General features: G+C 51.9%; 3 protein-coding genes and 1 non-coding gene across 9 annotated transcripts; 1 reads left to right on the top strand and 3 right to left on the bottom strand.

Annotated features, from left to right (window-relative positions):
- Window positions 1–1,747: 1,747 nt before the first annotated feature.
- TAFAZZIN (tafazzin, phospholipid-lysophospholipid transacylase) lies at window positions 1,748–10,137 on the bottom strand. 4 transcript variants are annotated; one of them, XM_037056962.1, is made up of 10 exons: window positions 9,678–10,129; window positions 9,468–9,596; window positions 7,993–8,038; window positions 7,660–7,745; window positions 3,765–3,845; window positions 3,637–3,678; window positions 3,388–3,450; window positions 3,210–3,262; window positions 2,701–2,778; window positions 1,748–2,581 (listed from the first exon to the last, which is right to left on the bottom strand). In XM_037056962.1, exons 1-10 carry the CDS (start codon window positions 9,784–9,786, stop codon window positions 2,480–2,482), a joined length of 789 nt encoding a protein of 262 aa, XP_036912857.1. In that variant the 5' UTR covers window positions 9,787–10,129; the 3' UTR covers window positions 1,748–2,479. The 4 variants fall into 4 exon arrangements, 3 of the variants coding, with proteins under 3 accessions (XP_036912857.1, XP_036912856.1, XP_036912858.1); XM_037056961.1 differs by having other exon boundaries at window positions 9,468–10,133; XR_005068024.1 differs by having other exon boundaries at window positions 2,560–2,581; window positions 2,701–3,279; window positions 9,468–10,137.
- Window positions 10,138–10,197: 60 nt separating this feature from the next.
- Window positions 10,198–17,070, top strand: DNASE1L1 (deoxyribonuclease 1 like 1). Of its 2 annotated transcripts, none has more exons than XM_037056957.1 (10): window positions 10,198–10,279; window positions 10,783–11,182; window positions 11,530–11,606; window positions 13,278–13,481; window positions 13,836–13,924; window positions 14,004–14,090; window positions 15,607–15,707; window positions 15,850–15,962; window positions 16,043–16,291; window positions 16,367–17,070. In XM_037056957.1, exons 2-10 carry the CDS (start codon window positions 11,119–11,121, stop codon window positions 16,508–16,510), a joined length of 1,128 nt encoding a protein of 375 aa, XP_036912852.1. In that variant the 5' UTR covers window positions 10,198–10,279; window positions 10,783–11,118; the 3' UTR covers window positions 16,511–17,070. The 2 variants fall into 2 exon arrangements, with proteins under 2 accessions (XP_036912852.1, XP_036912854.1); XM_037056959.1 differs by having other exon boundaries at window positions 10,205–10,279; window positions 11,119–11,182.
- A 1,348-nt stretch (window positions 17,071–18,418) lies between these two features.
- RPL10 (ribosomal protein L10) lies at window positions 18,419–20,902 on the bottom strand. 2 transcript variants are annotated; one of them, XM_037056964.1, is made up of 6 exons: window positions 20,782–20,890; window positions 19,889–19,947; window positions 19,690–19,797; window positions 19,347–19,485; window positions 18,704–18,866; window positions 18,419–18,621 (listed from the first exon to the last, which is right to left on the bottom strand). In XM_037056964.1, exons 1-6 carry the CDS (start codon window positions 20,802–20,804, stop codon window positions 18,469–18,471), a joined length of 645 nt encoding a protein of 214 aa, XP_036912859.1. In that variant the 5' UTR covers window positions 20,805–20,890; the 3' UTR covers window positions 18,419–18,468. The 2 variants fall into 2 exon arrangements, with proteins under 2 accessions (XP_036912859.1, XP_036912860.1); XM_037056965.1 differs by lacking the exon at window positions 18,419–18,621 and having other exon boundaries at window positions 18,747–18,855; window positions 20,782–20,902.
- On the bottom strand, window positions 18,914–19,048 carry LOC118994329 (small nucleolar RNA SNORA70). Its single transcript, XR_005068026.1, has one exon. It is a non-coding gene; the product is annotated as a small nucleolar RNA SNORA70 (small nucleolar RNA).
- Window positions 20,903–27,636: the final 6,734 nt, after the last annotated feature.

Raw genomic sequence — 27,636 nt, 5'->3', positions numbered from 1 at the left:
TATTCATAATATAAAATTTACCATTTCATCCTCTCAAAAAAATTATTTTAGAGAGAGAGAGAGAGGAGGGAAAAAGCCCATGGATTTGTTATTGCTGTAATTTATGCATTCAGTTTGATTTTTGTATGTGCCCTGACCCAGGATGGAACCTGCAACTTTGATGTATCCCATTGTATCCTTTTTTCAGTGGGCAGCCCACTGACATTAAGCACATTCATGCTGTTGTGCAGCTCCACCCATCCCTAGAACCTTGTCATCACCCCAAACTACAACTCTGTCCCCAGTAAATACTACCCGCATTCCTCCCCTTCCCTCAGGGCCTGGCAACCACTGTCCTACTTTCTGTGTCTATGAACTCGACTACTCTAGGGACCTCGTACACGTGGAATCCTTCAGTAGATGGCTTTGTGTGTCTGGTTTACTTCACTTAGCGTAATACATTCAAAGTTCGTCCATGTTGTAGCTCAGAATTTCTTTCCTTTTTATGGCTGAATAATATTCTGTTTGTAAGACCATGTTTTGTTTATCTGTCAATGGACACACGAGTTGTTTCTCTCTTTTGGCTACTGCAAAGAATGCTGCTGTGAACACCAGTGTACAAATATCTGTGTGAACCTTATTAGCTTTTGATAAAAATTACATTCAATCTATATACCAATGTGGTGAACTGACACCTTTACTATGTCAGTTCTTCCTGTTCATGACTGTGGGATCTCTCTCCATTCACTTACTTCTCCTCTAATGTCTTTCTGGGAGTTCTGGTTGTTTTTTGTATTTAAATTTGCTGTTATCCTTCTTTTGGTTATGTGAGGAGGCAAAGTGTATCTACCTATACCTCCATCTTGGCCGGAAGTGTATTATAGTATTTTTCATAGTCTGCCTGACACTGTCAGAAGTCCTCAAAGGTTTCAATGTTTTTAGATTTTTTTTTTTATTTTTAGATAGAGTGAAAGAGAGGGAGGGAAATGCCCATTGGTTGCCTTCCCACCTGGTGACCTGGCCACAACCCAGGCCTGTGCCCTGACTAGGAATGGAACCAGTGACCTTTCAGTTTGCAGGCCAGTGCTCAATCCACTGAGCCACACCAGCCAGGGCCAACCTGTTCTTGTTTCTGCTGACATAAGTATGGGGCTTCATTTCCTTAATGTTTGTTGATCTTTATGAGGTCTTTGTGGTTAATGTTCACCTTGGGTGAACTGGAGCCCTAAACTGAGGTTGCTTTCCTCTAGGGAGGATGTACTTTCTGTTTGTGCCAGGAATGCCACCACCCTGGGTCCCAAGTTCAATCTAGGTGTTCCCCTTCCCACTTCTCACCACAGCGCACGTTGCTCATGGAGGCTCGCTGGGCCCTTCAGAGACCTCCTCCCTCTTGGGAAGCAGTAGGGGAGGGAAGATTAAACTGCTGCCTTTTTTTTTCATTGTATCTTTTCCTATTAACACGTATCCCCTTTATATGCCCCTCTCCCCCCACCCCCTCAACTGCTCCTTGCTTCTCCCTACTTTGCTAGTTTTAGGTTTTGAAGCAATTCCTTTAGCCTTGCTTTGCTTCCTTTGCAAAATGAGATTAATTCCTTTCACAAGGTTGCTATGGAAATCACAGACACTGATGTCAATGACTGGTGCACGCCAAGAGCTCAGCTCGACACCCACCTGTTCACGTGCTCTGGATGCACCCAGGGCTCTGAGGGTCCAGCCTTCCTGTCCAGTGGGTTACCTCCCATCCCCACCGCTACAGAGAGGCCAGAGGTAAAACAGCACAACACAGATGCTTTATTGTTTACAAAACGTGGAAACCCAACTCCAGGAGTGATGCCGGAGACACAGAAATGACGGAGAATTGGTGGAGCCCAGCATGGGAGGAGTGGCCAGGTCTTAGGCCCTTGCTGCTGCAGGCTCCACTCTGGCAAAGGGCTGCGTTTTGCCTGCAGCCCAGGGCTGGGCCCTGCCCGAGCCTCCCAGGTCTCTCGGAAGGTCGGGCAGAAGGAAGCCCGACCTTCCGATGGCGAAAGGCCATCCCTGATGAGGTGGTGAGCAGCTCCAGGCCAACAGCCTTGTGGGTCCCTCCCCAAGCTCCAGCCTAGTCATCCACCTCACTTCATCGACCCTCCCTTCAGAGGGAGGAAGAAGGCAAGAAGGAAGAAGGCCACTACCTAAACTTCTTCCTCCCTTTCTGGCCAAGAGGAAGGAGCAGCTGTGACCCTTCCTTCAACTGAAGAACCACAGAGGAGCTGGAATGCTCACCAACTAGGAGAGGGTACCCTTTAAGGGTTATGAAGAAATCTGTCTAAAAACCCCTATCTGAGTTCATAGCATCAGTCCATTTCCCAGCCCTAGCTGTGTGCAGGGGCAAGAACGGAAAGGCAGTACTGGGAGCCTGGCAGCCGAGGACTGGGTCCCAGAGCTGCCTCTTCCGCAGGCCTCAGAGGCACAAGTCACAGGACCATGAGGCAGCCAGGGCAGGGTCTGGGCAGGGCAGTGCCTATCTCCCAGGCTGCAGGTGGTTGTGGAGCTGCTCCGCCTGGGTCTTCAGGCGCTGGAATTCCTCCTGAATGAAGTCAGTCAGGGCTTTGCGCATCTCCACCTGAGGGGAAGGACTGGGACTAACCTGCAGCCCTCAAGAAGCTTCGCCCAGGGGCCCTGGGAGGCCAAGGGTGCTGGGAGGGGCCAAGGACAGTCAGGGGACATCCTGGGGAAACTCACAGTGGACTTATTTTCTGCCCGGAGCCGCTCGAGCACAGGCAGGACACTGAAGGGCTTTCCTATTAGCACGGTGATTTTCTGCAGAGGACACCAGCCACCAGATGACAGCAACAGGGAGAATGCCCACGGCCCCAGCCCAGCCACCTCAGGGAGCTAGAGACAGAGTCCTGCCCCTAACTTGCTGGGTGCTCCCTCTGGCCACTCTCCCTCTTTAGGACGAGGTTCAATGGTATTCAAGGGCCATCCCAGTTCTAGGGTCCATGCCTAGATGTCCTGTCCTGTCCTAACCCCAGGGACCACCCCTGCCAAGGCCTGATTTCCTTTGCTCTCCTTTGTACAGGGCTTGGTGCCAGGATGGCCCTCTCAATGTTCCACTTGGTCCCTCTGAATTTGGCCTCAGCTCCTCCTGAATTTGGCCTCAGTAATGCTGAGTGGGAGACAAAGGGCAGATGGCTCACTGGCAGGCAGACAGACAGACAGACAGACGAAGGTCAGCAACCTCCACCTACCTGTCCAAAGCGTGGGAAGTATGGCGGGTTGTTAGGAAGGACGTCATTCATTCCTGCAGCAAACAGAAGGCTGGGAAGCAGGCATGGGGTGGAGCAGGACAGCCCCAGCCCCCCACCCCCGGCCCCTCTCCCTGCCTCCATCCCCAGACTGCAGGCTCACCCCGACAGGGCGGCTTACCGACATGCCACAGCGGCAGGATGACAGGGTTGAGATGACACTCAGCAATCAGGCGCCCGATTCCTGCCCCACGGAAAGGCAGAAACGTCGGTGCAAGCAGAGCCTCAGTGCCAGCCTCCAGTGGAGGCAGTCTGCCCTCCCCTAGTTAAAACCAGCCCCCCCTGGGCCAGCCCTTGTCTTGGCATTTGTGCCCTTGCTGCTGCTACTGTATACCATGGTCCGGCCAAGCCAGAGAGGACCGGCCCTTACCCCACTTGAAGCGCAGGAACTCGGAGCTCATGTTCACTTTTCCTGGGTAGGGGGAGACAAAGGTGAGGCTTTTGGGGGCTAGGGAGTCCATATTCTTGGGGATATGTGACCCTACCAGCCTCACTGACCTTCTGGGAAGATGTGCACCCAGTCCCCGTGATTGAGCTTCTCCAAAATAAAGTCCATTCCCTTCTGGTAAACACCGTCTCCTGCCAAGAAAAGGCATCTCCCCATCAGTCCCCACTCTCCTGGGGTCCCCTCCATCCCTCTCCATCAGGATAAATAAGGCAGCAGCTCAGGAACAGCTTCTTCTCTTTCCCCACCGCACCATCCAGACAGACAACCTCCAATGACTGTCTCCCGAACCAGCTCACTTCACAGCTCTCCGCATCCTTTGATCGGTACTGTCGTCTAACCCTCTGAGTGCCTGTCACTTGCAAGGCAGCAGCAGCATCTCAAACTGACTGAAAGTCTGAACTTGGCAATTCTCCCACTGACCACCAATGTCACTTTTTTTAAAATCTTTTTTTGTTGATTGATTTTAGAGAGGGAAGGAGATTTGTTGTTCCACTTATTTATGCATTCATTGGTTGCTTCTTGTATGTGCCCTGACCAGGGATTGAACCTGCAACCTTGGCAATAACCAACTGAGCCAGGGCTCAACCCCACCTTTTGCCTACTGGTCCCACCATAGCCTCACCCACTGAGCCATTCAGCCACAGGCATCCACCTGCAGTACAGCCCCTGGCAACCCCCCAATCCACGCACTACCCTCTCTACCCTCCCTCCCTCCACAGCCAGGCTCTCAGAACCTTCTTTCTCCTTGGGAGGACCACCCCGGTAGGGGCATGTCTCTGTCTGCTGCCCCTGGCCCAGAGGCGGCTGCTGGAGCACACCAAGTCTGCTCATGACTTCCAGCCTCACTTGGGCCACAGATTCTGGATCACGACCCTTTCTCAGCAGCTAGGCCAGGGGGGTTCCTGCAGCCTGCCTGCCTGCCTTCCTTCCTTCCTCCTCACAGGCCTCCCAGCCCTGCCTGCACCCTCAGCCTCCTCCACCTGCCAGCCCCTTATTCACAGGGCTCCCCTTGAAAACTAGACTCTCCATTTGATGGAACACATGGTGTTACGAGTTGGGAAAAACTCACACTGGCTAGACTGAAAAAAAAAATGGATTCGAGCTGCCCCCAGTGCTAGTAACACATACCTTGGAGATGCCCCAAGACCATGACACTGAACCCAGGTGGCCCAGAGGTCAGCAAGAACAGACATGGATGCCCTAATGCTGCACACAGGCTTTCAGCTTGGAACCATATGAAGCTAACTCATGACCATACAGTAAGAGCATCATCAAACCCTGTCCATCCAGTGGACAGAGACAGAGAAGGGTGAGTTTGAAGGAGCAGGGCAAAGAGGAAACATCTTAGCAAGTGGGGAGTAGATGGGCACATCACAGAGGGAGAGACCAACACTGGGACTGGCTCGGGCCGATGCACCAAGAAATGGACTTTTAATCTGTTCTTTGCAAGGCTAGGTCTTTGGAAGATGCCACTCAAGGCTCCAGGAGTCTCAATCTAACCCAAGTGGGGGCGTGGCCCAGCAGCTTCCTCAGGGGCTGCAGCTGGGGAGCACGGTGAGGATGGTGGTTTCCCTTCCTGAGGTTGTGTTATCTGGCAGAGGTGGGCTTCAGAGCTATCGGCTCCTGCTCTACTAAAGCCCACTGGTGCAGCCCAGCCATCCAGCTTAAAATCGAAGCTTTAAAACAATGCTATGCTTTGGGAGCAACACTTCCTAACATTCAGCTTTTGCGAATCCTCGTTCTACTCACTGATAGAGCTTGTGCAAGATCACTCCGGTACTTCATGTCATGTCACAAGGCCTATGCTTTGGTCGGGGGAGGGAATTTTTTTGGAACACAGAAGCAAAGTATGCCAGATACTTCCTTTGCTTCAACGCATTAGATCTTCGCTGTCCATCAAAAGCACTTGGTAAATGGCTTGTCCCTGCTCACTTTCTCTCGCGGAAGGTATTTAGGGTTAAGATTTCGCTTTCTGTTTTTAACTGTGTGATAAACCTTAGATGCAGGTCAGAAAGAAAAACACCACAAGCAGCGGACATGGGACGCCTCTGTCTGGGATTGCAGAAGGGGGGAACTGAGACTTGGGGACGGGGACATGTGAGCAGAATCCCCATCTCTCAGAACAGGGCATGACAACTCCATGGTCACCAGCCAGGGCACTGTAGTCGGTTTGTGCTTTAAAGAGATGCAGCAGCCTCCAAAAGCAGCAGCAGCAGCAGCAGCAGCAGCAACAAAAAGCATTCTAGGCCGGTCTCTGGGGAGTAGTCTGAGGATTTGGAGGCATGAGTACGGTAGCTTTTCATTTATTTGAGATGACTTTATTAGATTTTACCATGTTTTACCTTGACCAACTAGAAATTAAAAAACAAAACAACCAACTGCCCCCTGACACCTCTTACATCCTTCGGTTACTTCTTCCTCTCTCTTCCACACAACCAGCCTCTGGGAGCAGTGGCGGTCCCTGCTGTCTCCCTCCCCCTCCCCCTCTCCAGCCCCCACAAGGTCCTGGAGCTTTGCTTCCTTTCTCTCTGGCCATTGCTTCCTGCTTCCTCGGTGACTTGTCTGTCCTTCTGTGCTCTGAGGTGCTGTCCCGGGTCCCTGCAGGTGCCGTCCAGAGGTCCCTGGGTCCTCTGCAATCTCACCTCTATGTTTGTGACTTCATTTGTCGTCGAGTCCCCAATATCTTTATTCCCAACCATTCTTTGTTTTTTCCAACCATTCTTGTGAACTGCATACCCCACTGCCTCTGGCACGGTTCCCCTCCTTGGATGACAGGCTCCTCAGACGAATCACACGCAAAACAGGACCCACCTCCTCTCCTAACCCCCGCATCCCATCCTCTAAGTGGCCTAGTATCACCAGATGTCTCCTAGCATCATCTTTAAGTTCTCTTTTCTTCACCCCCTCCCACACCCAATCTGTCAACGATGGAATTTTCAATTCTGTCAACTCTGCCTCCAGAGTGCGTAGCCAAGCAGTCCCCTTCCCTTCTCAGGCTCTCCACAGCGACTCCCAGAGGCCCAGCGACAATGGTCTGCTGCCAGAATTGCTGCGACGGCCCCTAACCAGGCTCCACCCAGCCTTGTGCCCATCCACCACCCTCGCTACAACCAGGGTGCTCTCTCTCTGAACTAGAGATGAGAGCATATCACTACCTGGATGAGAGAACAGATTCCACAATTCTTAACATGCTTGACCCAGCACCTTCGGCCTGCAAACTGCATTTTCTACCTTTATCGATTACCTCTCCAGTGCCTGGCAAATGCTTCCTGTGTCTAGAACGCTTTTCCTTTCATACTCAGCCTGGAAAAATGCCGCTTCCCCAGAGAAAAGAGCAACTTGGATTTGAGTTGGATTTGAGAGGCTTTGCTGCCTCTCGCCCAGTGACCTTGGGCCAGCAGCTTAATCCCTCCAAGTCCCTTTAGGTGGAGAATGGGAACCAAAAATGGCCCCTAGCTCCTGAGGCTCTTGAGGGGTGCTGAGTCGTCATTCAATGTTTGACACCTCGGTCCATAGGCATGTTTGTTCTACCAAGCCCTGCAGCCTGTGGCACATGCCACCTCCATCACAGACACATGGCACCACACCGCCACCATTGAGTCTCTTAGCAATGTCCTCAAGAGAAGGGGCTATGGATAACACCTCCTTCACTTCTAATGCCAGAGCTCCAGATTTGTGCAATACTCAGGCAGTTGCAGGGAATCAAGCAGTCTCCCAGAAACCATCGCTTCTCCAGCAACGGAGCTACGCCTCACCCTAGTGTGGCAGCACTTCCTGGCTCCCCTTGCTAACCCCTTGCTCCCATACTACCTGTCCCACCTGGGTCTCTCCACTCCCAGGGCTGCCAAACCAGAAGCATCAACCACCAGGGGAGGCCAGAGAAGCCTGTAGAAGCGCCTCCCTGCACCCATCGGCCCAACAGCCCCTCCCGGAGGGGCAGCTCACCTCGGCATACCGGCACGCACTTGCCCAAGCTGAAAAAGTGAGAGTGCAGCTCCTTGGTGAAACAGATGTCTGCAGCCGCGGGGGTCCTGGAGTGGGGACAGACACAGTCATCCCTGCCTCCCCTGCTCCCTGCTTCCCAACCTGTCCCCCCAGCACGATGCCTGACATCCTCAGCAATGCAGGATGGAGGCTCAAGCGGGCCTGCAGGGCCCCATCCCCTGCCCTGCCTGGACTGCTGGATGCGGCCTCCTGGGCAGAGCAGGAGGAGGGCAAATCTGGGCAGAGATGGGTGAGGCCTGCCGGGCCCTTTGGGAGGGGCCCATTCCTCCTCACCAACGCATCAACTTCAGGTTCCAGATGTGGCGAAGTTTCAGGATCCCTAGAGAAGGAGAGGAAAGGTGTCATGCCCCAACTTACCTTGTTTCCAGGAAACACCTTTCTCCGGCACCCCATTTCCGAGATCGAAGAACAAGGGCAGCAGCACTACCATTTCCCTGTGGCCCAGAATGGTGTTTTCCAGATCCGTGGGCTGGACCCCCAGGTTCTCACTGAGTCCTCACTCTCTTCTATTCCCCATATCTCATTAGTGACCATGTCTGGTCTGCCTGCCTCCGCAATATATTTTAATGCTGTCTACTTTTCTATACCTCTTTCTCCGGTTTCACTGTCACCAGCCTGGTTCAGGCTACTGGAATACTGTAAGCAGAGGTGTCCAACCTGTGGCCCTCAGGCCGCACACAGCTCAGGATGGCTATAAATACGGCCAAGCACAAAATCGTAAATTTACTTAAAACAGAAATGTTTTTGCAATTGCGTGTTGCAATGAATTTAATACGTCGCCCAAGACAAGGCTTCTCTTTCCAGTATGGCCCAGAGATGCCAAAAGGCTGGACATTCCTGATAAAATCTAAAGCCTCCGCCGTGGCTGGTGTAGCTCAGTGGATTGAGCGGGGACCTGTGAACCAGACGATCGTGGTTCGATTCCCAGTCAGGGCACATACCTGCAATTCCCAGTAGGGGGCACACGAGAGGCAACCACACATTGATGTTTCTCTCCCTCTGTCCTTCCCTTCCCCTCTAAAAATAAATAAATAAAATCTTTTAAAAAATCTAAAGCCTCCTTTCTGGCCCCCTGGGATTTGCCTGTGGCACCCACAGACCACTCCCTACCCAGCAGCCAGGGTGAGCTCTGAAAGGCTCTGATTTGACACACTGGTTCCCCATGTAGTCTAACCTCCTGTGTTCAGCAGTGAAACCTCTCCACAACCCCCTGCCGGGCCCCATCCAGATTACTGGAGCTGAAACAACATTTCTGGGAGGTCAGTAGAGCAGGAACTTCTAGATGGGAAGCTGATCTCCCAAATAAGATTGATTAAAGGGCACAGACCCAGCCTGGGGCAAACCTGGAAACAGGATACAGGTCTCCCAGCCCCTCGCCCAGAGTTTCCTTGACAGGTCCTCAGATTTGTTCCCAAGACTCCAAGACTCTGTGGAACCTTCAATAATCTAGAGAAGGAAGGCTTCCACAGGCCTGCTGCAACAGAAAAAACTGTCAGACCTTGCCCTGGAGCCAATTCCTCACTTCCTCATTCACTCCAAATTTCTGAGGCTCTCTCCAAATCACCTTCCCTGGAAGGATACTGAAGGGTCACAAATCAAACTTTCACTATTAGGGTAGGACACCCCAGAAACAGTAGTGCCAGAGTTATGTGAAGAGCCCAGTAAGAAGTGAGTTTCTTCTGCTTTTGTTTGGCCGTTTCTGGGGTTCTCTCCCTGCCTCCCCGTGGCCAGCACACTGGTAGGTATACCCCAGAGATGAGGGTCATCCATGCAGGACTGGTGATTGGAGACGGTGATGAGAGGGGTGGCTGGGCCTCGGTTCTCGATGAGCTCATACAGCACCTCCTTATTGTGGACGGTAAGGTGGTTCATGTACTCTGGGGGGAGAGAAAGAGCGTGGGGGTCTTGGCCGCCTCCTCCTCTGGAGCCCAGGGCTTCCCCCGGCCAAGCCCACTCACTGGTCCAGAAGCAGCTGTAGGTGCCCACCAGGCCCATGACGACACTGCTGGCCAGGGTCCAGGTGAACCGCGGCACGGCGGGGAATGGCCATTTAACATGTAGGGGCATCTCCTCCCTACCGCCCCCCGCGGCCTGGCCGTTCCCCAGCCACGGGGCAGCCTGTGGGGCCGCTCTAGGTCTGTATCCTCAACCGCTCCAGAGCCCTGTCCCTAACAGGCCCACGCCAAAGACGTGTGCCGCGACTCGGCGCGACAGGGGACTCGACCAAGGTCACCTTGCGGGGCAGGCCAGAGCCTGGCCCGGCCCCGCTCTCTCGCCACGGACCAGCCGCCACCGTGATCAGGAGCCGGGGGTCGCAGGGAAGAACAAGAGGAACTGACGCCGGCAGTCGCGTGCCTCACGCACCCACCCGCGGAAAAGCGAGCCCGCAAAGGCCACACGTTTCTTCGTCGCCTGTCGCAAAACGCTCGCGGGCCGCTTAACGGCAGCAGGGGGCAGTCCCAACCCTGACCACGCCCGGCCCCGGCGCAGCCTCAGACCCAGGTCGCCCGACTGCTGCCCGTCCCTTTGTCTCTGTTCGTCCGCAGAAAAATCTCCATAGGTAATATGGGTTGCACAGCAGGATTACCGAACACCACTCAAAGTCGGGGCTGGCGAAGCACTTTTACTTTAGTTTCCCGTCCCCCATTATTTAGGTAAAATTTATATAACAGGATTAACCATTTCATAGTATTTTATAGCATTTAAATTTTATATTTTATGTAGATAATATATACGCTATCCTATAAATTATGTAATTTTACATCACTACAATGTTACAGAATTGTACTATGTGTCTTTATGTATATAATATAATGTACTATATAGCAATATGTACCTAGTGTGTATTGCGATATTTTGTATCAAGTAATACATTTGTAATGTTTTCAACTACCGCCTCTAACTAGGTCCAAAACATGTTCATTATCCCCAAAAGAAAGCCCTGTACCCCTCAAAAAGACAAATTTTTTATATTAAATCATAATTTTATTGACTTAAAATTTTTCCCAATCTGCTCACTGGCTATGGCGACATTGGCCTGATGACTGCTCTGCAACCATCCAGTGAGGGCTCGCCTCCCACCCTCAGACCTCTCCTAGTCCCCCAGCGGTCCCAACAGCAAGAGTGCCAGACACCACCCCGTGCTGAGCTGTCCGCTCTCTAATACCGCTCTCTCAGGGACAGTTCGTCAATGTACCCTTGACATCCAGCACCGTGGCCAGTTCCTGCGCCAACCGTCGCTCACTTTGGGTCTCCAGAGAGCTCAGGAGTGTGCAGCCCCACTGGGGCTCGGCCTGAAAACTTGGAGAGAAAGCTCTTGTCCTTAGGGGTGCCCAGGGTCTCCGCGGGGCTCCCCCTAAGTAGAGCACGAGCTCCAGCTTTTGCGTCTTCTCTCACCAGATGCTGCCTGGAGGGAGTCCCAGAGCGGGGACTGAGCGCCCGGTCTGGGAGAATCCAGCTCCGGGTTTGCACTCAGGCGCCGGCTCCTGCTCGCCGCACACCCTTGGCACAAGCAACCACTCATTAACCGGCTGAGGCGCCTGGATCTCTCTGTGTGTGTGTGACTCACAGGCAGCCCCGGACCTCCGCCCCTGCCGGGTCTCACGCGGTGGGGGCGGGGGGAGGGGCAGGGAGGCGGGGTCTGATGGAAAACTGGGTGGGTAGGAATCAGCTGCCTGCCCTATCATCAAGCGCCGGGGCGGTGCCAGGACCGGTCCTGCTGGTGGGGAAGTGAAGGTTGGTCGGCTCGGCCCGGACGGGTGGGGCGGTAAGACAGCCTGTTCCTCCTTTCGCCTCTCTGGTCCCTGCCAGGCAAGCGTTGTGATTCCGTGGGGTGTCTCGATCCACTTACAGCTGAGGCAGGTGTGCAGACAAGCTGGTCTGTGCAGGTATGGAATCCCTCTGGGCAGAAGGTGGGTGGAAGTTGTCCCCCAGTCCGGAGATGGGGGTGGTAGTAAGAGAGAAAGAAAGGGAACCCCGGGGCTGGGGCCAAAGTCTGGTGTTAGAAGCCCAGGCTGGGCTTTGGTTCTTCTTGTCCTCCACCTTCGTGGGGGGACCCTGGCCCTAGAACCACCAAGCCTGTCCTTGACAGTCCAGGGCTGCCCAAACACCCACATACATCCCAGAATAGGCACCAGGGCAGGCGACCCAAACTAACATGAGTGACAGAGCAGGTGATGAGGGAGAAACAGGCGTGGAGCTGGCCAGGAGTGGGAAGATGTGCAGAGAAGCTGTGACAGATAAACAGAGAGGAGAGGCCAAGAAAAACAGAGGCAGAGCCTGAGAGAGGAGGAAAGTGAGCCCCAGGGGGAAGGTGACAGAGTGAGAGAGAAGAGTAGGCAGACAGAAGGCAAAGCACTTATGATATTACTAAATGAGAGCCACATGAACAGGGTGTATCAAGGAGCTGAGCCCAAAAGAGCAAAGTCAGGGTGAGTCTGAGAAAAAAAATAAACCACGTGAGACTCTCTAGAAGGGTGTGGGGGTCTCTCTAGCTGATAAGATGAACAAGAAAGGCTCACCAATGGTGGTGCAGCATGGCGGAGAGGCCCCATCACACACTGCAGTGGGGTGATGTGGTGTATTTGAGATCATTTTAAACGCATATGCCCTTAAACCCAGCAATTGCACTGCAGAGAGCTTGTCTTAAAGATAACATCTCACACGTGGAGAGAGATTTGTGAAGATGGTCCTCCTAGTTACTAATGGCAGTGAAAAGCTGGGTTCAACCCTGAGGTTCTAACCTTTGTGCACTGCTGGAGGGAATGTAAGCTGGTGCAGCTGCTATGGAAAATAGTACAGTGGTTCTTCGATAAATTAATCACAGAATTACTGCATGGCTCAGCAATTCCACTTCTGGGAATATACCAAACAGAATTGAAAGGAGGAACTTGAAGAGATATCTGTATGATCATGTTCATGAGCAGTATTACTCACAGTAGCCAAAAGGTAGAAGCACCCCAAGTGTTTCTTCACAGATGAATGAATGAACAAAACGTGGTTATCCATACAGTGGAGTATTAGTCAGCCTTTGAAAGGAAGGGAATTTTGACATGCTACAACATGGATGAACCTTAAGGATATTATGCTAAGTGAGATAAGCCAGTCACAAGAGGACAACTAGTGTATTATTTCATTCCACGAGGTCCCTGGAGTAGGCAAACTCATAGAGACAGAAAGTAGGGTGTTTGGAGAGGTGTTTGTGCCAGGGGCTATGGAGGTATATGGGGGGGGGATTAGTGTTTAATGTGGACAGAGTTTCAGTTTGGGAAGATGAAAAAGTTCTGCAGGTGAATGGCAGTGATGATGGCACAGCAATGTGAGCGTGCTTAACGACACCAAACTGTACACTTAAAAATGGTAACGACGTTAAGTTCTATGCTATGTGTGTTTTACCACAATTAAAAGAATGAGGCCAAGCCCTATGTGTCGGTGTCAGACGATATCCGCAGGGAGAAAAGGCAGGAAGTCCGCGACGCTGGTGGCTGGTGATTCTGCTGGGCAGCAGAATGAGCGGCACTTCCTCCTCTGTCCGTAACACCATGTCCTTCTCAAAGCAGAGCCGAGTCCAGCTGGGACTGCATCCTGAGGCAACCTGGATTCCTCCAGAGGGTCCCAGTAGCGCGAACACAGCCATGCGCTGCCCGGCCGTGCTCCTGCTCCTGGTTGGTGGGGTTGGGGCCTTTCGAATCTGTGCCTTCAACGCCCAGCGGCTGACACTTGCCAAGGTGGCCAGGGAGCATGTGATGGACACCTTAGTTCGGGTAAGTTCATCATTGCAGGGAAGCTGCACTCCCGAAGACCACGAGACAAAGTCCCCAGCCCTGCCTGACCCGGAGCATGTCCCAGGAAAGAAGGAACATGGGTACAGACATTGGGCAAGGGCCTTCCATGGCATTGGTCTGAGTCTCTTCCCCCGTAAACTGGGCGTAGTGTGGGCGGGGGTGGCACTCTGTTTTCTCCCAGGTCTTTTCTAGTCCCACTGCTCTCTGGGGGCCACAGCCAGCACACCATGACACTCTCCCCCACGTCAGTGGCCAGTGCCAGTTCCTCAGGGACCTCACCCCACTCTTGGGGCACTGGTGCTGAGCGGGGCTGGCCTTCCTGCTGTCCTGCAGATCCTGGCCCGCTGCGACATCATGGTGCTGCAGGAGGTGGTTGACCCTTCTCCCAGTGTCATCAACCTCCTGATTCGAGAGCTCAACCGGTGAGCCGGGCTCTGTGGGTCTAATCCGGGGTCCCCTTGAGCCTCAGGGCCTCTGACGCTGGGCTCCCTTTCCCAACAGATATGATGGCTCTGGGCCCTACAGCTTCCTGAGCAGCCCCTCTCTGGGGCGCAGCACATACACGGAGAAGTACGTGTACATCTACCGGTAAGCACAGACGGAGGCCAGGGCACGTGCGGTGCCGGGCCCACTGAGATGGCTGAGTATTCGTAAGGGCTGCAGGCCTCTTCCTCCTGGGGCAGCCCTCACCTTCTCATTGCACTGTTTCTCCTCAACCATTTTATTCTGGGATCTGCCTCTCCTCTTTCCTTGCCAGCTTTGGTGTTCACGTGTTCCTACAGCAGGTTGGGCCCCTCTGTCTCTCTTCTGTGGAAGTGAGGCTCAGGGCATGCCTGCGCCTGTTTGGGAGTGGCTGGCTGCAGCTGCTGGGAAAGAGGCTCACCCAGGGCTCACCATGGGCCTTGGGTAGATACGGTTTCCAGAAACAACCCCAAGATCCTGAGAAGACATCCTTGGGGGGAGCCCTTTGGGGCCAGGTTCAAGAGGACAAGGAGGGCTCTCTGGGAAGGAAACCTATTTTCTTTTTTTTTTAAGATTGTATTTATTTATTTTTAAAGCAAGAGGAAGGGAGGGGAAGGAGAAAGAAGGGGAGAGAAACATCAGTGTGTGGTTGCTTCTCTCGCAGCACCCACAGGGTCCCGGCCCACAGCCCAGCCATGTGCCCCGACTGAGAATTGAACCCGCAACACTTTGGTTTGCAAGCTCGTGCCCAATCCACTGAGCCATACCAGCCAGGGCAAGACCTATTTCTTTATGTAGATGGAATTATAGAATGTCTAGAATTCACTCCAAAATAATGGGGAACAATGTCTACACAGGAATGCTCGTAGCAGCATCACTCATGACTCCTTAAAGTGGAAGTGACCCAAGTATCCATCCGCTGATGCATGGATAAATAAAAGGTGGTCTCGCTATCCAATGGAATATTACACAGCCATAAGAGGGAATTAAATACTGACCCATGTTGTCCTGGCTGATGTGGCTCAGTGGATTGAGTGCCAGCCTGCAAACCGAAAGGTTGTCAGTTCGATTCCCTGTTGGGGCACATGCTTGGGTTGCAGGTTCCTTGCAACTGATCAGTGTTTCTCTCCCTCTCTTCCTCTCTACTCCTGTCTCTAAAGTAAATAAATATTTTTTAAAAATACTGACCCATGCTACAGCATTGGTGAACCTTGGAAACCTACACTAAGGAAAGAAGCTGCATACAGAAGAACATATACTAGTATTCGATTAGATTCACATGAAACATCCAAAATAGGTGAATCTAGAGACAGAAAATAGATCACTGGCTGCCAGGGGCTGAGGGGAGGAGAATGGGAAGTGACCATTAATGGGCAGAGTTTCTTTTGGGGGTGATAAGAATGTCCTAAAATTGATTGTGGTGACGGGTATATAACCTTGCGAATGTACTAAATACCACTGGAATTTTATGGTGTATGAATTCTGTCTCAATCAAATTCTATGAAAAAGGCTAGGACGCTGTGCTCCCATGAGAGGAAGCTGCTGGTGGAGGCCCCTCCCCGAGTGCCAGCTCTGATGTTGGCACTTGCCAATCAAAATCAGTGATGTGGGGCCATTGCTTCCCATCCTTTGGTCCCCCCAGGTCGCACAAGACACAGGTCCAGGATCACTACCTGTACGATGACAAGGATGATGTCTTTGCCCGGGAGCCCTTTGTGGCCCAGTTCACTTTGCCCAGCAAGGGTAGGAGCAAAGGGTGGTCCTGTTGTGTGGGGGCGGGGAGGGGGTTCTGGCTGGCGCTATTAGGGGCTTGGTCATCCAGAGGAGGCTGCGTGCAGAAGGGCCAGGAGTGGGTGGGGACCCTCTGTCTCTGGGGCCTTGCTAGTCCTTCCCAGCTTGGTGTTGGTCCCCCTACATACCACTCCGAAGGCTGTAGAGAAGGAGCTGAACGCCCTGTACGATGTGTTTCTGGATGTCTCCCAGCACTGGCAGAGCAAGGTAGGGCTGGGCAGATTGCATCATAGAGATGGGACCTGGATGGCAGGGTGGCCAGGCCCAACAGCTGTCCCCCTCTCCAGGACATGATCCTGCTTGGAGACTTCAATGCTGACTGTGCTTCACTGGCCAAAAAGCGCCTGGGTGAGCTGATACTGAGGACTCAGGCTGACTTCTACTGGGCAATTGCCGATGAGGAGGACACCACGGTGCGGGCCAGTACCCACTGTGCCTACGACCGCATAGTGCTGCACGGAGAGCGCTGCCGGAGCCTACTACACACGGCCACAGCCTTCAACTTCCCCAGGGTGTTCCAGCTCACTGAGGAGGAGGTAAAGGGCTGAGGCACAAGTTGGTCACAGGGAAGTTGCTCATCCCTCTGACACTATCCCTCTGTCCATCCCCAGGCCCTCAACATCAGTGACCACTACCCGGTGGAGGTGGAGCTGAACAGGGCAGCACACCAGATCCAGCCCCTCAGCCTGGCCACTCTGTTGCTGCCATCGCTGCTGCTGGTGCTGCCGACACGCCTGCCCTCAAGCTGGGCTTGATGGCCTGAACCTCACCCGGACCTCGATGCCTGCTGCACACAGATGTGGTGACATTTTCTTTCAGGACTCAAACCCCAGCCTCTCCCATCCATCTGCCCTGTGGCCAAAGAGCCTCCTGAGGGGCTTCAACTGCAGCCCTCCTCCATCCCCAGCCCTACCTTATTGACTGGTTTGGGTCCTTTGGTTAAGCCTGTGCCTAGCATTAGAATGTGGAAGAGGAGACAGGACCCTGAGGCTGGAGCCACGGCACTCTTCCCCCAGGTTGTGTCAGGAGTGCGGGGAAAGCAGGCAGGCTCCAGAGCTGAGGGAGGGGAAAAGGGCCCAGAAAAGGGAATCACAGCCTGTGAAAAATGACAAGGAAACATATATACACTGAGGACAAAAAGCTACATTACAGGGACACATGTGCATAACAGATACATCAGTGGACCACCTTTATTGCACAAAGGAGTCATATGAATCAGTATTAAGATGCCAGTAGAGCAAAGGATGGAACCCTATCTGGTGTGGCTCAGTGGATTAAGCCTCAGCCTGTGAACTGAAAGGTCACTGGCTCAATTCCCAGTCAGGGCACATGCCTGGGTTGTGGGCCAGGTTCCTGGTTGGGGACATGTGGGAGGCAACCTGTGGATGTTTCCCTTCCTCTAAGGGCAAATAAATAAATCTTTTTTTTAAAAAAATGGAGCCCTGGCTGGTGTAGCTCAGTGGATCGAGCACAGGCCTGCGAACCACACGATCGTGGCTCAATTTCCAGTCAGGGCACATGAGCCTGGGTTGCAGGCCAGTTCCCAGCAGGGTACTCATGAAAGGCAACCATACATCGATATTCCTCTCCTTCCCTTCCCCTCTAAAGATAAATTAAATTTAAAAAAAGTGGAGCCCCAGGTGGTATGGCTCAGTGTATCTAACGGTAGCCTATGAACCGAAGGGCTGCTGGTTTGATTCCCGGTAGGTGCACATGCCTGGGTTGTGGGCCAGGTTCCCTGGTGTGGGGCATGCAAGAGGCAACCATTCATGTTTCTCTCTCTCTTCCCCTCTAAAAATGAAAGACTAATTTAAAAAAAATGGAGCCTTGGATGGTGTGGCTCAGTGCATTGAGCACCAGCCTGTGATCCAATAGGTTGCTGGTTTGATTCCCAGGCAGGGCAACCGACCAATGTACGTCTCACACATTTACATCTTCCTCCCTCCCTTCCCCTCTAAAAAATACCATTGGATGGAGATTAGCAGTTCACACAGTGACTGACGTATTTAAACTGTCATCATCTAATGAAAATAGCCACAACAGCCCTAAAGCCTGCAGTCAAGCTCAGGAGGTGGTCAGTCCACCTTGGCACGTTCCTATGGCTGGTGTGGCCCCAGGGAGGCTGGTTACCAAGGCTACAGATCCACAAAAAAATGCATGAACCTATCATGTAACTTGATACTGGTAATTGCTAGAAACTTTTAAACCCCAGCAAGGGATCAAAGCCATTAAGTGCAAGTTACACATTTATGGTTTGGGGCTGCAGTACTTGCTCAAAGGTGTCCTGCTGCCAAGCCCTGGACACTTCAGAGGGCTAAGTGAGACCATGGCCAGATACTTTCAGCTCTCCCCATCTCATGATGCTGCTGGTTTGGGACCCGTGGACGAAGGTTCCATAGCCCAAGGGTAGCCTTAGTCACAAACCCTTTTTCATCACCCAGGGAAGGGCCCTTGACCAAGGCAGCACTTGCACTAGACTAACCATGGTCTGGGCTTTTATACCTATAGCCTCTGATCTAGGCAAATCCAAAGTCAATGTCCCAACTAGGTGGTTGTTCTGGGCTTGTTTGTTCACCAGCTGACACACTGTTGGCCTCTGACAGTAACCCTGGGGTTCCCAGAGCTGTCCCCCCGCCCGCCCAATGAATCCAGATGCAAAGACATAGACAGGAAGTAGGATTTATTGGTGGGTGGTTAAGGTAGAAGCAGAGATTTATGAGTGCAGAGCCCGCCATTTTTCCAGGGGACCACGATTAGGGATGTACTTGACCCCACAGCCATCTGGGATGAGCCGCTTTTCAGCCACCATGTCTTCAAATTCATCCGCATTAAACTTAGTAAAGCCCCACTTCTTGGAGATGTGGATCTGGGGAAAAGCAAAGAATTAAATCAAGATACTTGGGGACTGGGACAAGTACAGGCAGGAACAAGGCCACAGCACTACTTACCTTCTGGCGGCCAGGGAACTTGAACTTGGCTCTGCGTAGTGCCTCAATCACATGCTCCTTGTTCTGCAGCTTGGTGCGAATGGACATAATGACTTGGCCAATGTGGACCCTGGCCACCGTGCCCTGGGGCTTTCCAAAGGCACCTCGCATACCTGTCTGGAGCCTAGATTGGGGACAGCATGAGGTCAGATGTGTGCGTCCACCAGAAAGGGATGTATCCAAGGTCCCTTAAGGCAACCCATACTAGCAACAGGCTGCGTACACTACCAAGGATGCTACTGTTTGCAGACATTGCACACCGGGCCCCCATGGGTCACAGAGCTCGGTCGGCTTAATTGGCTGCAGTGAATCCCAAAACATAACCAGAATCCCTGCCAAGGTGCCACTGGGCTCATCTGAAAGCCCTCCAACACACAACTGTCCAAGTAATGTACTTGCGGGCAGGTGACTGTCATCAAAGTTACTTCCTCCACCCAGAGACCGCAAAGATTTAGTCTTGATATCCCTGGTATTTGTTTTTGGGAGTCAATTGTACTCATTCATGGAGTGGTGGAAGAATTAGTGTCCACTGAAATCTTGCCAGCAATTTGGCTTGCTTTACTATGGGGGGCCGAGTCTGTGTACACCCAGAACCCCAACTCACCTGTCAGCCCCAGCACAGGACAACATCTTGTTGATCCGGATGACATGGAAGGGGTGGAGCCGCACTCGGATGTGAAAGCCATCCTTGCCACAGCTTTTCACCATGTACTTGTTGGCACAAATACGGGCAGCCTCCAGGGCTAGGTGAGGGGAAGGAAGGCAGCAGAGTGAAAACAGAGTTGAAGCACTTACCATGGTCCTCCCTGGCTCTCAGAGGGGACATCTGTATTGCCTGGGTGAGTTTCACTGAGGCTCACAATTATAATTCCAGTACAGTGTGGTCCAGATTTGGCTGGGGGAGCACAGAGATATAGGCATGATTAACAAGGAATCCTGAACCTCACCTTCGGAGGACAGCTGCTCATATTCATCTGACACCATGTGGCCACAGAGTGGGAACTCGTCCACTTTTGCCTTTTTCCGGCCCAGGTCAAAGATGCGGATCTTGGCATCTGAAAGAAGCTTGGGTAAGTTGTGTGTGGAGTGCCACAGACAACTGAGTCAGCGCAGCCGAACCAGCTGGGGAGCTGCTCTGCAACTTACCAGGGACACCTCGGCAGAAGCGAGATTTTGGGTACGGCTTGTTCTTACAATACCGGTAACTGCGGGGGAGGGGAGAAAGGCAGGTTTTCAGGGATTTACAAGTGAGCTCAACTATAGGGACTTCCAGTGCTCCCTCTGGAAGAGGGCTGGGAAGGGAGTGGGGCAACCCAAATGAATCTAGAAAATGGCTCTAAAAAAAAAGTCACAAATAGGTGATCAAAAGTTAAGAGGATAACCATGTTAGGAACTCAAAAGCAAAAATATCCTCCTAGACGCCTTATTGAGTTTTAAACTTCTTGCAAGGCCAACGCTTTGAAACAGACTTTCTCAGTTAAAAAAAGAAAATCCCACCTCACTTCCATACACTGCACACTACAAATTGGGGGCAAAATAGTAAAGTTCATTCCGTCCACCTAGACTTTTAGGCACGCGGCATTTCGTCTCGGAGCCACGTGAAGGGCTCCCCGCGCCCCCTGCAGGCCACACAAGAATTTTGAGCCCACACAGCACGTAGCCGGAAATAAGAGGGAGATAGGACACAAAGGCCCAGAGGGCAGTGAGCATGAAAGGCGGCGAATTTCCAGGACAAAGGGCGGGATGCAAGGAGGATGTCGCTTCCATCCTGAAACTGGCTCAGAAATACAATACACGGTCAATAACACCCCAACTAAATTGTGGAAGCGCTTAAGGGGTGGCATCACATTTTAAGTTAAATAATCACATTACATAAACGAGGACCTAAAGCGACCTGGAAAACATAGAGGAGAATACGTAGAATCTATTTCCAAAAGAGAAAAGCTACCCTAGGGAGGCCCCACCCCACGATTGCTTTCGGCAGCCAAATGCAGTTATCCCTCTTCCCAGCAGCGAAATAGCATGGACTCAACACTCACCACCGGGCGGGGCGGCGGCCCATGGCGACACCAGGATCTTCACTGGCTGCAACAAAACACAATAAGTCGGAACAGAAAATGAAGGCAGGAGAAGAACCAAGGGGGAGAAATTGCAGGGGCCCAGAAACAGCCGTCAGTCACTACTCACCACGCCGAAGGAAAAGAGGCGCTCCTACGCCTGCGCATGCCTTATATAGGCCGTCTATCTTCGCGCATAGGAACCATAGAGTCCCAAAAAGGGAGGGTGGACGCTCTGTCAGACTTGCAGACCATAGAGGCAATGACGCTCTGCGCCTGCGTGTCGGCCGCCGAAAACATGCGCAGAACGGGAAATCGGCGGAGCATCTGACCGCGGTCGACAGCTGACGAATGGGGACTAGCCACATCAGCACGAGAAACCCTCTGCCAACTGGCCATCTTGGGCGTAGACCTCGGCCTGAGGCTTTGCTGTTACTATTAAAGACTTACATTCCTAGAGTTGAAAGAAGGAAAGTTCCCCGGAATGGGGCTTACGGCAGCTGTGCACGTGTTCCGGGGGTTCCCTTTGCCCAAAACATGCTCTCTGTGTCTCCCTCTGGGCTCCAGGGCCCGCAGGGGACGCGCCATGCTGGAGCCTGCATTCCTTTGTCGATGGGGAGGCCGGAGCCGGAAGCTTGCCACCAGGGCCCCACCCTCCACCTTAACCTAAGAATCTGCATTCGGCTTTGCTGTGAGCTCTACTCCATGGGTTTGTTATCCCCGAGAGCTGGGTCGTGGCTTGCGCCCTCCGGCAAAAGTAAGGCCAAGGAGAAACCTCCACCGAAATCCAGGGCTCAGGAGACCCTGTGAGCGCCGTTGGGCCCGCTCTGCCCACCCTGACCAGGCAGAGAAAGAAGACGTTGGGCTCCCTATGGTGACCTGGAGAAGGGGAGAAAGAGGGCTGCGACCCCGTGTGGCAAAGGGCACGGTCACTGTCTCCGTCCCCGCCCAGTCCAGGCTTCTGACAGCAGCTCTCCCAGGGCCCAGAATGTGCGACCCCCCACCCATACTCCTTGCCAATCCCACTACGTTCCAGGGCTTCCTGAGTGTGTCTGGACGGTTCTCTCTAAAGCATAGATTCACCACCACTCCCCCCACCACACACACACAGTGGAGCCTAGTATCCGTAGAGAAGTGGGCAGAGCTGGGGTCAGTCACCCAGGAATGTGCTGTCCACCACAGGTGTCTGTCCAAGCTTCTGGAGGTGAGGAAGTCAGGAAGTAACAAAATCTTAGTGTCACTTGATGGATAGCCCTCAGAGGAGGGAATTCTACTCAAGCATGCCTGTTCTTATTAGGATAACCTGCCACTTTAGTAAATGGGTGCAGGTCCCTTTGGGAAGGCTTGGAAAGATTTCTGATGTGCATGTCAAGCCGTGGTACAGAGGCCTTCCCAGGGGACCCAGCCTCCCCTTCCATCTGGGGGCTCTGGGTCTGGAAACGGGGTTAGAGGTTGTGTCCCTCTACTGTGGCAACTCAAGTCAGGTGTTTGGCTCCCAGACCTAGAGCATGTAGGGTTATATACACCAATCAGTGCTGTAGAAGGTTGCCTGTCTCTTCCAGAGACACTGTGGTCTTTTCAGAGCTTTTCAAAAACACAGGTGGCCCCCCTCTAATGGCTTTCAATGCCTCACTGAAAAGAGCTGCTTCTAGGCCTTTCTGTGGAACATACTTGGGCAATGGAGTGTTCAGATGGAATGTGATAAATCTACTCCAAAATTCCTCTCTTCCTGAGCCTTTACATTCCTCCATCTCATGCCAGTACAGCTTTGGACATCAAAACCCATGAACTGCAGGCCACAGGTGTGTCTAGGTCACAGTCAGCCAACCAAGTGAGATGTTAGTCTTCCCACCAGCTGCATACACTAACATACTCCAACTGGAATCCTAGTAAGTACACCCCTGTCAGTGAGTCCAGACTCAGCTGCAGGTTAGAGCTCACTTCCTTAGTCTAACACCCTGAAGATCCACACCCACAGCTGGTAGATACCAATCGAGTCATGGGAATTTTTCTTTATGTGTGAGCTATTTCCTCCTGGGTTAGATTTTGTGTCTGTCCCATGGAGCATGTAGGTATTTGACACTCGTAATGGGTATAATGTCAACAGGGGATGGTTGCAGTGGGTCTTGAGGACAAGAAGTCCCCTTGCAAGTCACCTGCCCAAGTGAGGTAATGACATAGCCCTCTAACAATGAAATATCAGTCCCCCAGACACCAGAGGGCAGGCTACTTACATCAGCAAGGGAGGTTCAGAGGGACTGGGGGTTACCAGTGGACATCTTCATCCAGTCACCCCAGTTCCAGGTTTCAGGGCCCTGCTTCTCCAACTACTGCCCTACCTTTCAGACGAGGAACATGGAGAGGCTGGGGATTCAAATGACATTGGGATTCTGTAACACACACAATTAAACATTGTGTTTGATTTGTAGCACTGTCAGCCCTGCTGAAGTAAGGGAAGTTCTTCGCTTATACTGTAACAAGCTAAGAGGTAAGGAACTGGAGCTCGAATGTACATGTACGGGGTTGGTTACTCAGGGGTTAGGAGACTGAATGTGCAAAAGAGATACTGAACTAACAGACAATACAGGAAGAAGCTGCTGCCCCTAAGCTAGGGGAAGGAGGAAGGGGTTGGTGTCATTGGAAGCCTAGAAGCCAGGATGAGGGGCATCGAAGCGCCAGAGCCTGGATCTTTGAGGAGCTGCTGCAGTTTTTCAGGTGAGGAAGCAACATCATCAGCTAAGAAGGCAGAGGTAATTTCCAAGGCACCATTTTCAGGTCACCAATTCTTTGATAGCATCTCTTTGAGGCTCGATCCACCTGTTGAGATTTTTATTTCAATGACTGTGTTTTTTATTTTTAAATTTAAAAAGATTTTATTTATGTATTTCAGAGGGAGGGGAAAGGAGGGAGAAAGAGGAGAGAAACATGGATGTGGGAGAAAAACATCAATGCATGGTTGCCTCTCCCACACCCCCAGCTGGGGACGTGGCCCGCAACCCTGCATATGCCCTGACCGGGAATCGAACCAGCAATCTTTTGGTTCACAGACCGGCATGTCCACTGAGCCACACCAGGGCAACTATGTATTTTTTTTTTTTAAGATTTTATTTATTTATTTATCTTTAGAGGGGAAGGAGAGAGGGAAAGAAACATCAATGTATGGTTGCTTCTCATGCATCCCCTGCTGGGAACTGGCCCCTGCCGGGAATTGGCCTGCAACCCAGGCATGTGTCCTGACTGGGAATCGAACCGCGATTGTCTGGTTCGCAGGCCTGTGCTCAATCCACTGAGCTACACCAGCCAGGGCCGCAACTATGTATTTTTAAGTGCTTTTCAAAAGCACTTTTTAAGTGCTTGATTTAATTTATTTATTTTTAGAAAGAAGGGGAAGGGAGGGAGGAAGAGGGGAGAGAAGCATCAGTGTGTGATTGGCTCTCACATGCCCCCTACTGGGCACCTGGCCAGAAACCCAGGCACGTGCCCTGAATGGGAATCCAACCCGTGACACTGGTTCTCAGGTTGGCACTCAATCCACTGAGCCACAACAGCCAGGGAAGTAGTTTATTTTTTTTTATTGTACTTTTTCCATTACCATTGATCCCCCTTATAGCCTCTTCCATGTCCACCCACCCCCTTCAATGACTATGTTGTTTTACTTCTAACGCTTTTTTCAACTCGGCCTGGACTTGAAAATTATTTTTATCTTTTTGATTCCTTCTGTATCTTTATTTTGTTGTGTCTCAGGGGCCATTGACGATTCTGGGAATTGGAGTAGCTTTATCTCACAGTAACACAAACAATTTGTAAATATCCATGAGAACTGTTTTCTGATCTCATGAGAATTCAAAAGTAATATTGCTTTTGTTTCTAAGTCCCCCCTTATTAAATACAGAGTAGAAGATGGTTCTCTTTCTCACCCTCCTCACTTCCTTACACCCTGGCCAAGGCCTGGGGGATAGTCACCTTTGCACCTTGGGAACATACTTATGTGCCTCACACACAGCCCGGGAGTCTCTGAGTGAGGGTGGCCACTTGCTAGCTAGTGATCCGGAAAACTGCTGAGCCTTCCTTGTCCTGATTTCCTCATTTCCTCATCTGGAAAATGGGGAGAACACTGCTACCAACCTCCAGAGGCCGCTGGGGCGGTGGGATGGAGGAGCCCAGGCACGTAGCCATCACGGCCATTACCGAAAGTTGCCCTCTGGCCTCTGGCAGTTGTGCTCCGGGAACACGGACAGGGCCGGTCCTCCCTTGGACGGACCTGCTGAATCTCCAGGAAGGTGGGCAGTGTCTTCAATTTTAGACTGCCGACCCATGTTCAGCGGGGCCCTTGGGAATCCGGGGTGAGGTGTTCCCTTCCAGAGAGGGTGGGTTTGCTCTACCAACAGTACTGCCACGGTGGGAGGCAGTTCCTCCCTCAGCCAGGGGTTCGCCAAAGGCCCTCTGCCTGTGGCTGGGTAAAGGCAGCCCTGCTCGCTGATGCTGTGGGCGGTGGGATTCTCGGCCTTCTCACCCAGACCCAGGATGGGTTGGACCTGCTTCTTTTTCTATCCCTGAGCTTCCTTTTCACTGTGTAGGTGTCCCTTCAAGAGCGCTGGTTTCAGGTGGGATCTCAGTTCTGCTCCCTCGCCTTCAGAGGTCCGTGAACCCTGAGTGCCTTGGAGACCCAGCTGGGCAGCACCTCACTGGGCCCCAGCCCCAGCTCACCCCACTGTTTTCCTTTGCTCTGGGTCTCCAGGCATTTCCCTCCCTTCCCATCAGGCCACCTATGCATTTCAACAATATAACTGAACACTTCTCATTGCATATTTCCTTGTCTTTCTCCCAAACGAAACTGGCATCCCCGGAGCACAGGGGCTGGGTGTCCGAGAGGCATGGCCAGTAATCCAGACCCAGGCAGCTGTGGGTCATGTGATCAGCACCACAGGCCACAGTGATGGGCCAGCAGGCCCACCCAGCAGCCTGGGTCAATGAGCAATTAGCAATCCAGACCCAGAAATTCTGCTTCGAGTCTCCCCATTCATCACAAGTGGGAAGAGGCCTCTATGTCTAAGACACACAACCTAGAACTCATCAATTGAGAGTTTAATAAATTTGATAATATAAATGTATAACTTCTGCCCTGGCCCGTGTGGCTGAGTGGACTGAGTGCCAGCCTGAGAGCCACAGGGTCTTCGATTTGATTTCCTGTCAGGCCATGTGCCCAGTAGGGGGCACGGGAGAGGCAACCACACACTGATGTTTCTCTCCCTCTCTCCTTCCTTCCCCTCTCTGTAAAAATAAATAAAATATTTTTAAAATAAAAATAATAAAAATGTATAACTTGTTAAAATTGTTTACAACTTGGTTTTTAAATAAAGTTATAATAATAAATCTGGATAAAATTTTCACAGACGAACACACCTTAACACAATGTTACATGCTTCATTTCCTTAGGAAAAATGACAGATATAGTCAAAACAAATACCTGTCACTTATAAATGCAAGTTTCTTTCTTTGAGTGAAAAAAAGCTCATGTGAAATGTCAGACTGAAAAAGCCAGTGAGACACATGACCCAGTGAGGGCTCATCACTTCCCTGAATGAGAAGGCTTGGAGCCTGGCCTCCTGGGCTGGGTGTGCTGCTTCTCTCTGGCATTCCGTCTCCCTCTGCACCCAGGGAAGACTGGATAATTTCTAAAGTTCTGTGTGTCACTGCCCTTTCATTTCAGAGAATAGTATATAATTATAACAGCATCATTTTCATTTTGAGGCAGGTTAGTAAGAAGCTTGGAAAATCCCTTGGCAAATGGAATAGGGAAACTGAGAGAGCTGAACAGACTGGCTGAGCAATTTGCAGCCAGATACAGAAGATTACCAGGGTGGAAAGCCCCAGGTGCCTAGCAGTGGGCAAAGCTGGTGCCAGACCTTGCCCCCAGGCTGGCCTTGGGGTTTAGATTCCCTGCCCAGGTGCTGCCCAATCAGTGCAGACCATGACCCTGAAAGGGCATACCTGGGAAAGATGATGAATATCCTATTGAGATCCTCCCAATGCCTCCATGCTCTTAAAATCCTCAAGACTGGTCTGACTGCTGTGGCTCAGTGGGTTGGACTCCATCTCACAAACCAAAAGGTTGCTGGTTCCATTCCCACCCAGTCAGGGCACATGCCTGGGTTGCGGGCCAGGTCCCCAGTTTGGGGTGTGCAAGAGGCAACTGATGGATGTTTCTCCCCCCTCTCTCTACTTCCCTTCCCATCTCTCTAAAAATAAAATAAAAATCTTAAAAAAAAAAGCCCTCAAGACAAAGGACCTAGGAGCACCTCCTTGTCTTGGCCCTCCTCCACAGGCTTCTCGGGCTAACCTCCTGAACCTGTCTCCAGTGGCCCATTTTCTCTGACTTCTCAGTGAGACTAAGCATCCCCACCTAGGCCGGTTTATTCCTATAACATTTTTGTGAAAGAGACATCAACTGGTTGCCTCTTGAATGCTCCCAATTGGGGAACTGGCCTGAAACCCAGGCACATGCCCTGACCAGGAATCGAACTGCCAACCTTTCTGTTTGCAGGCCAGCACTCAATGTACTGAGCCACACCACCCAGGGTGTTTCATAGTTCTATTGCTAGGAAAATGGCATGATTCAAAGTACCAACTGGAGTATTACATTATATTTTTTTTTTAAAGATTTTATTTATTTATCTTCAGAGAGGAAGGAGAGAGGGAGAGAAATATCAATGTATGGTTGCCTTTCATGTATCCCCTGCAGGGAGTTGGTCTGCAGGGAACCAGCCTGCAACCCAGGCATGTGCCCTGGCTGGGAATCGAACCTCGATCCTCTGGTTCGCAGGCCCGCGCTCAATC

Source organism: Sturnira hondurensis, unplaced genomic scaffold (assembly GCF_014824575.4).
Source record: "Sturnira hondurensis isolate 20B ecotype Veracruz unplaced genomic scaffold, ASM1482457v3 Scaffold0009229, whole genome shotgun sequence".
Lineage (NCBI taxonomy): Eukaryota > Metazoa > Chordata > Mammalia > Chiroptera > Phyllostomidae > Sturnira > Sturnira hondurensis.
The sequence above is the reverse complement of the archived record's forward strand: the minus strand, read 5'-3'. Positions and strand labels throughout refer to the sequence as shown.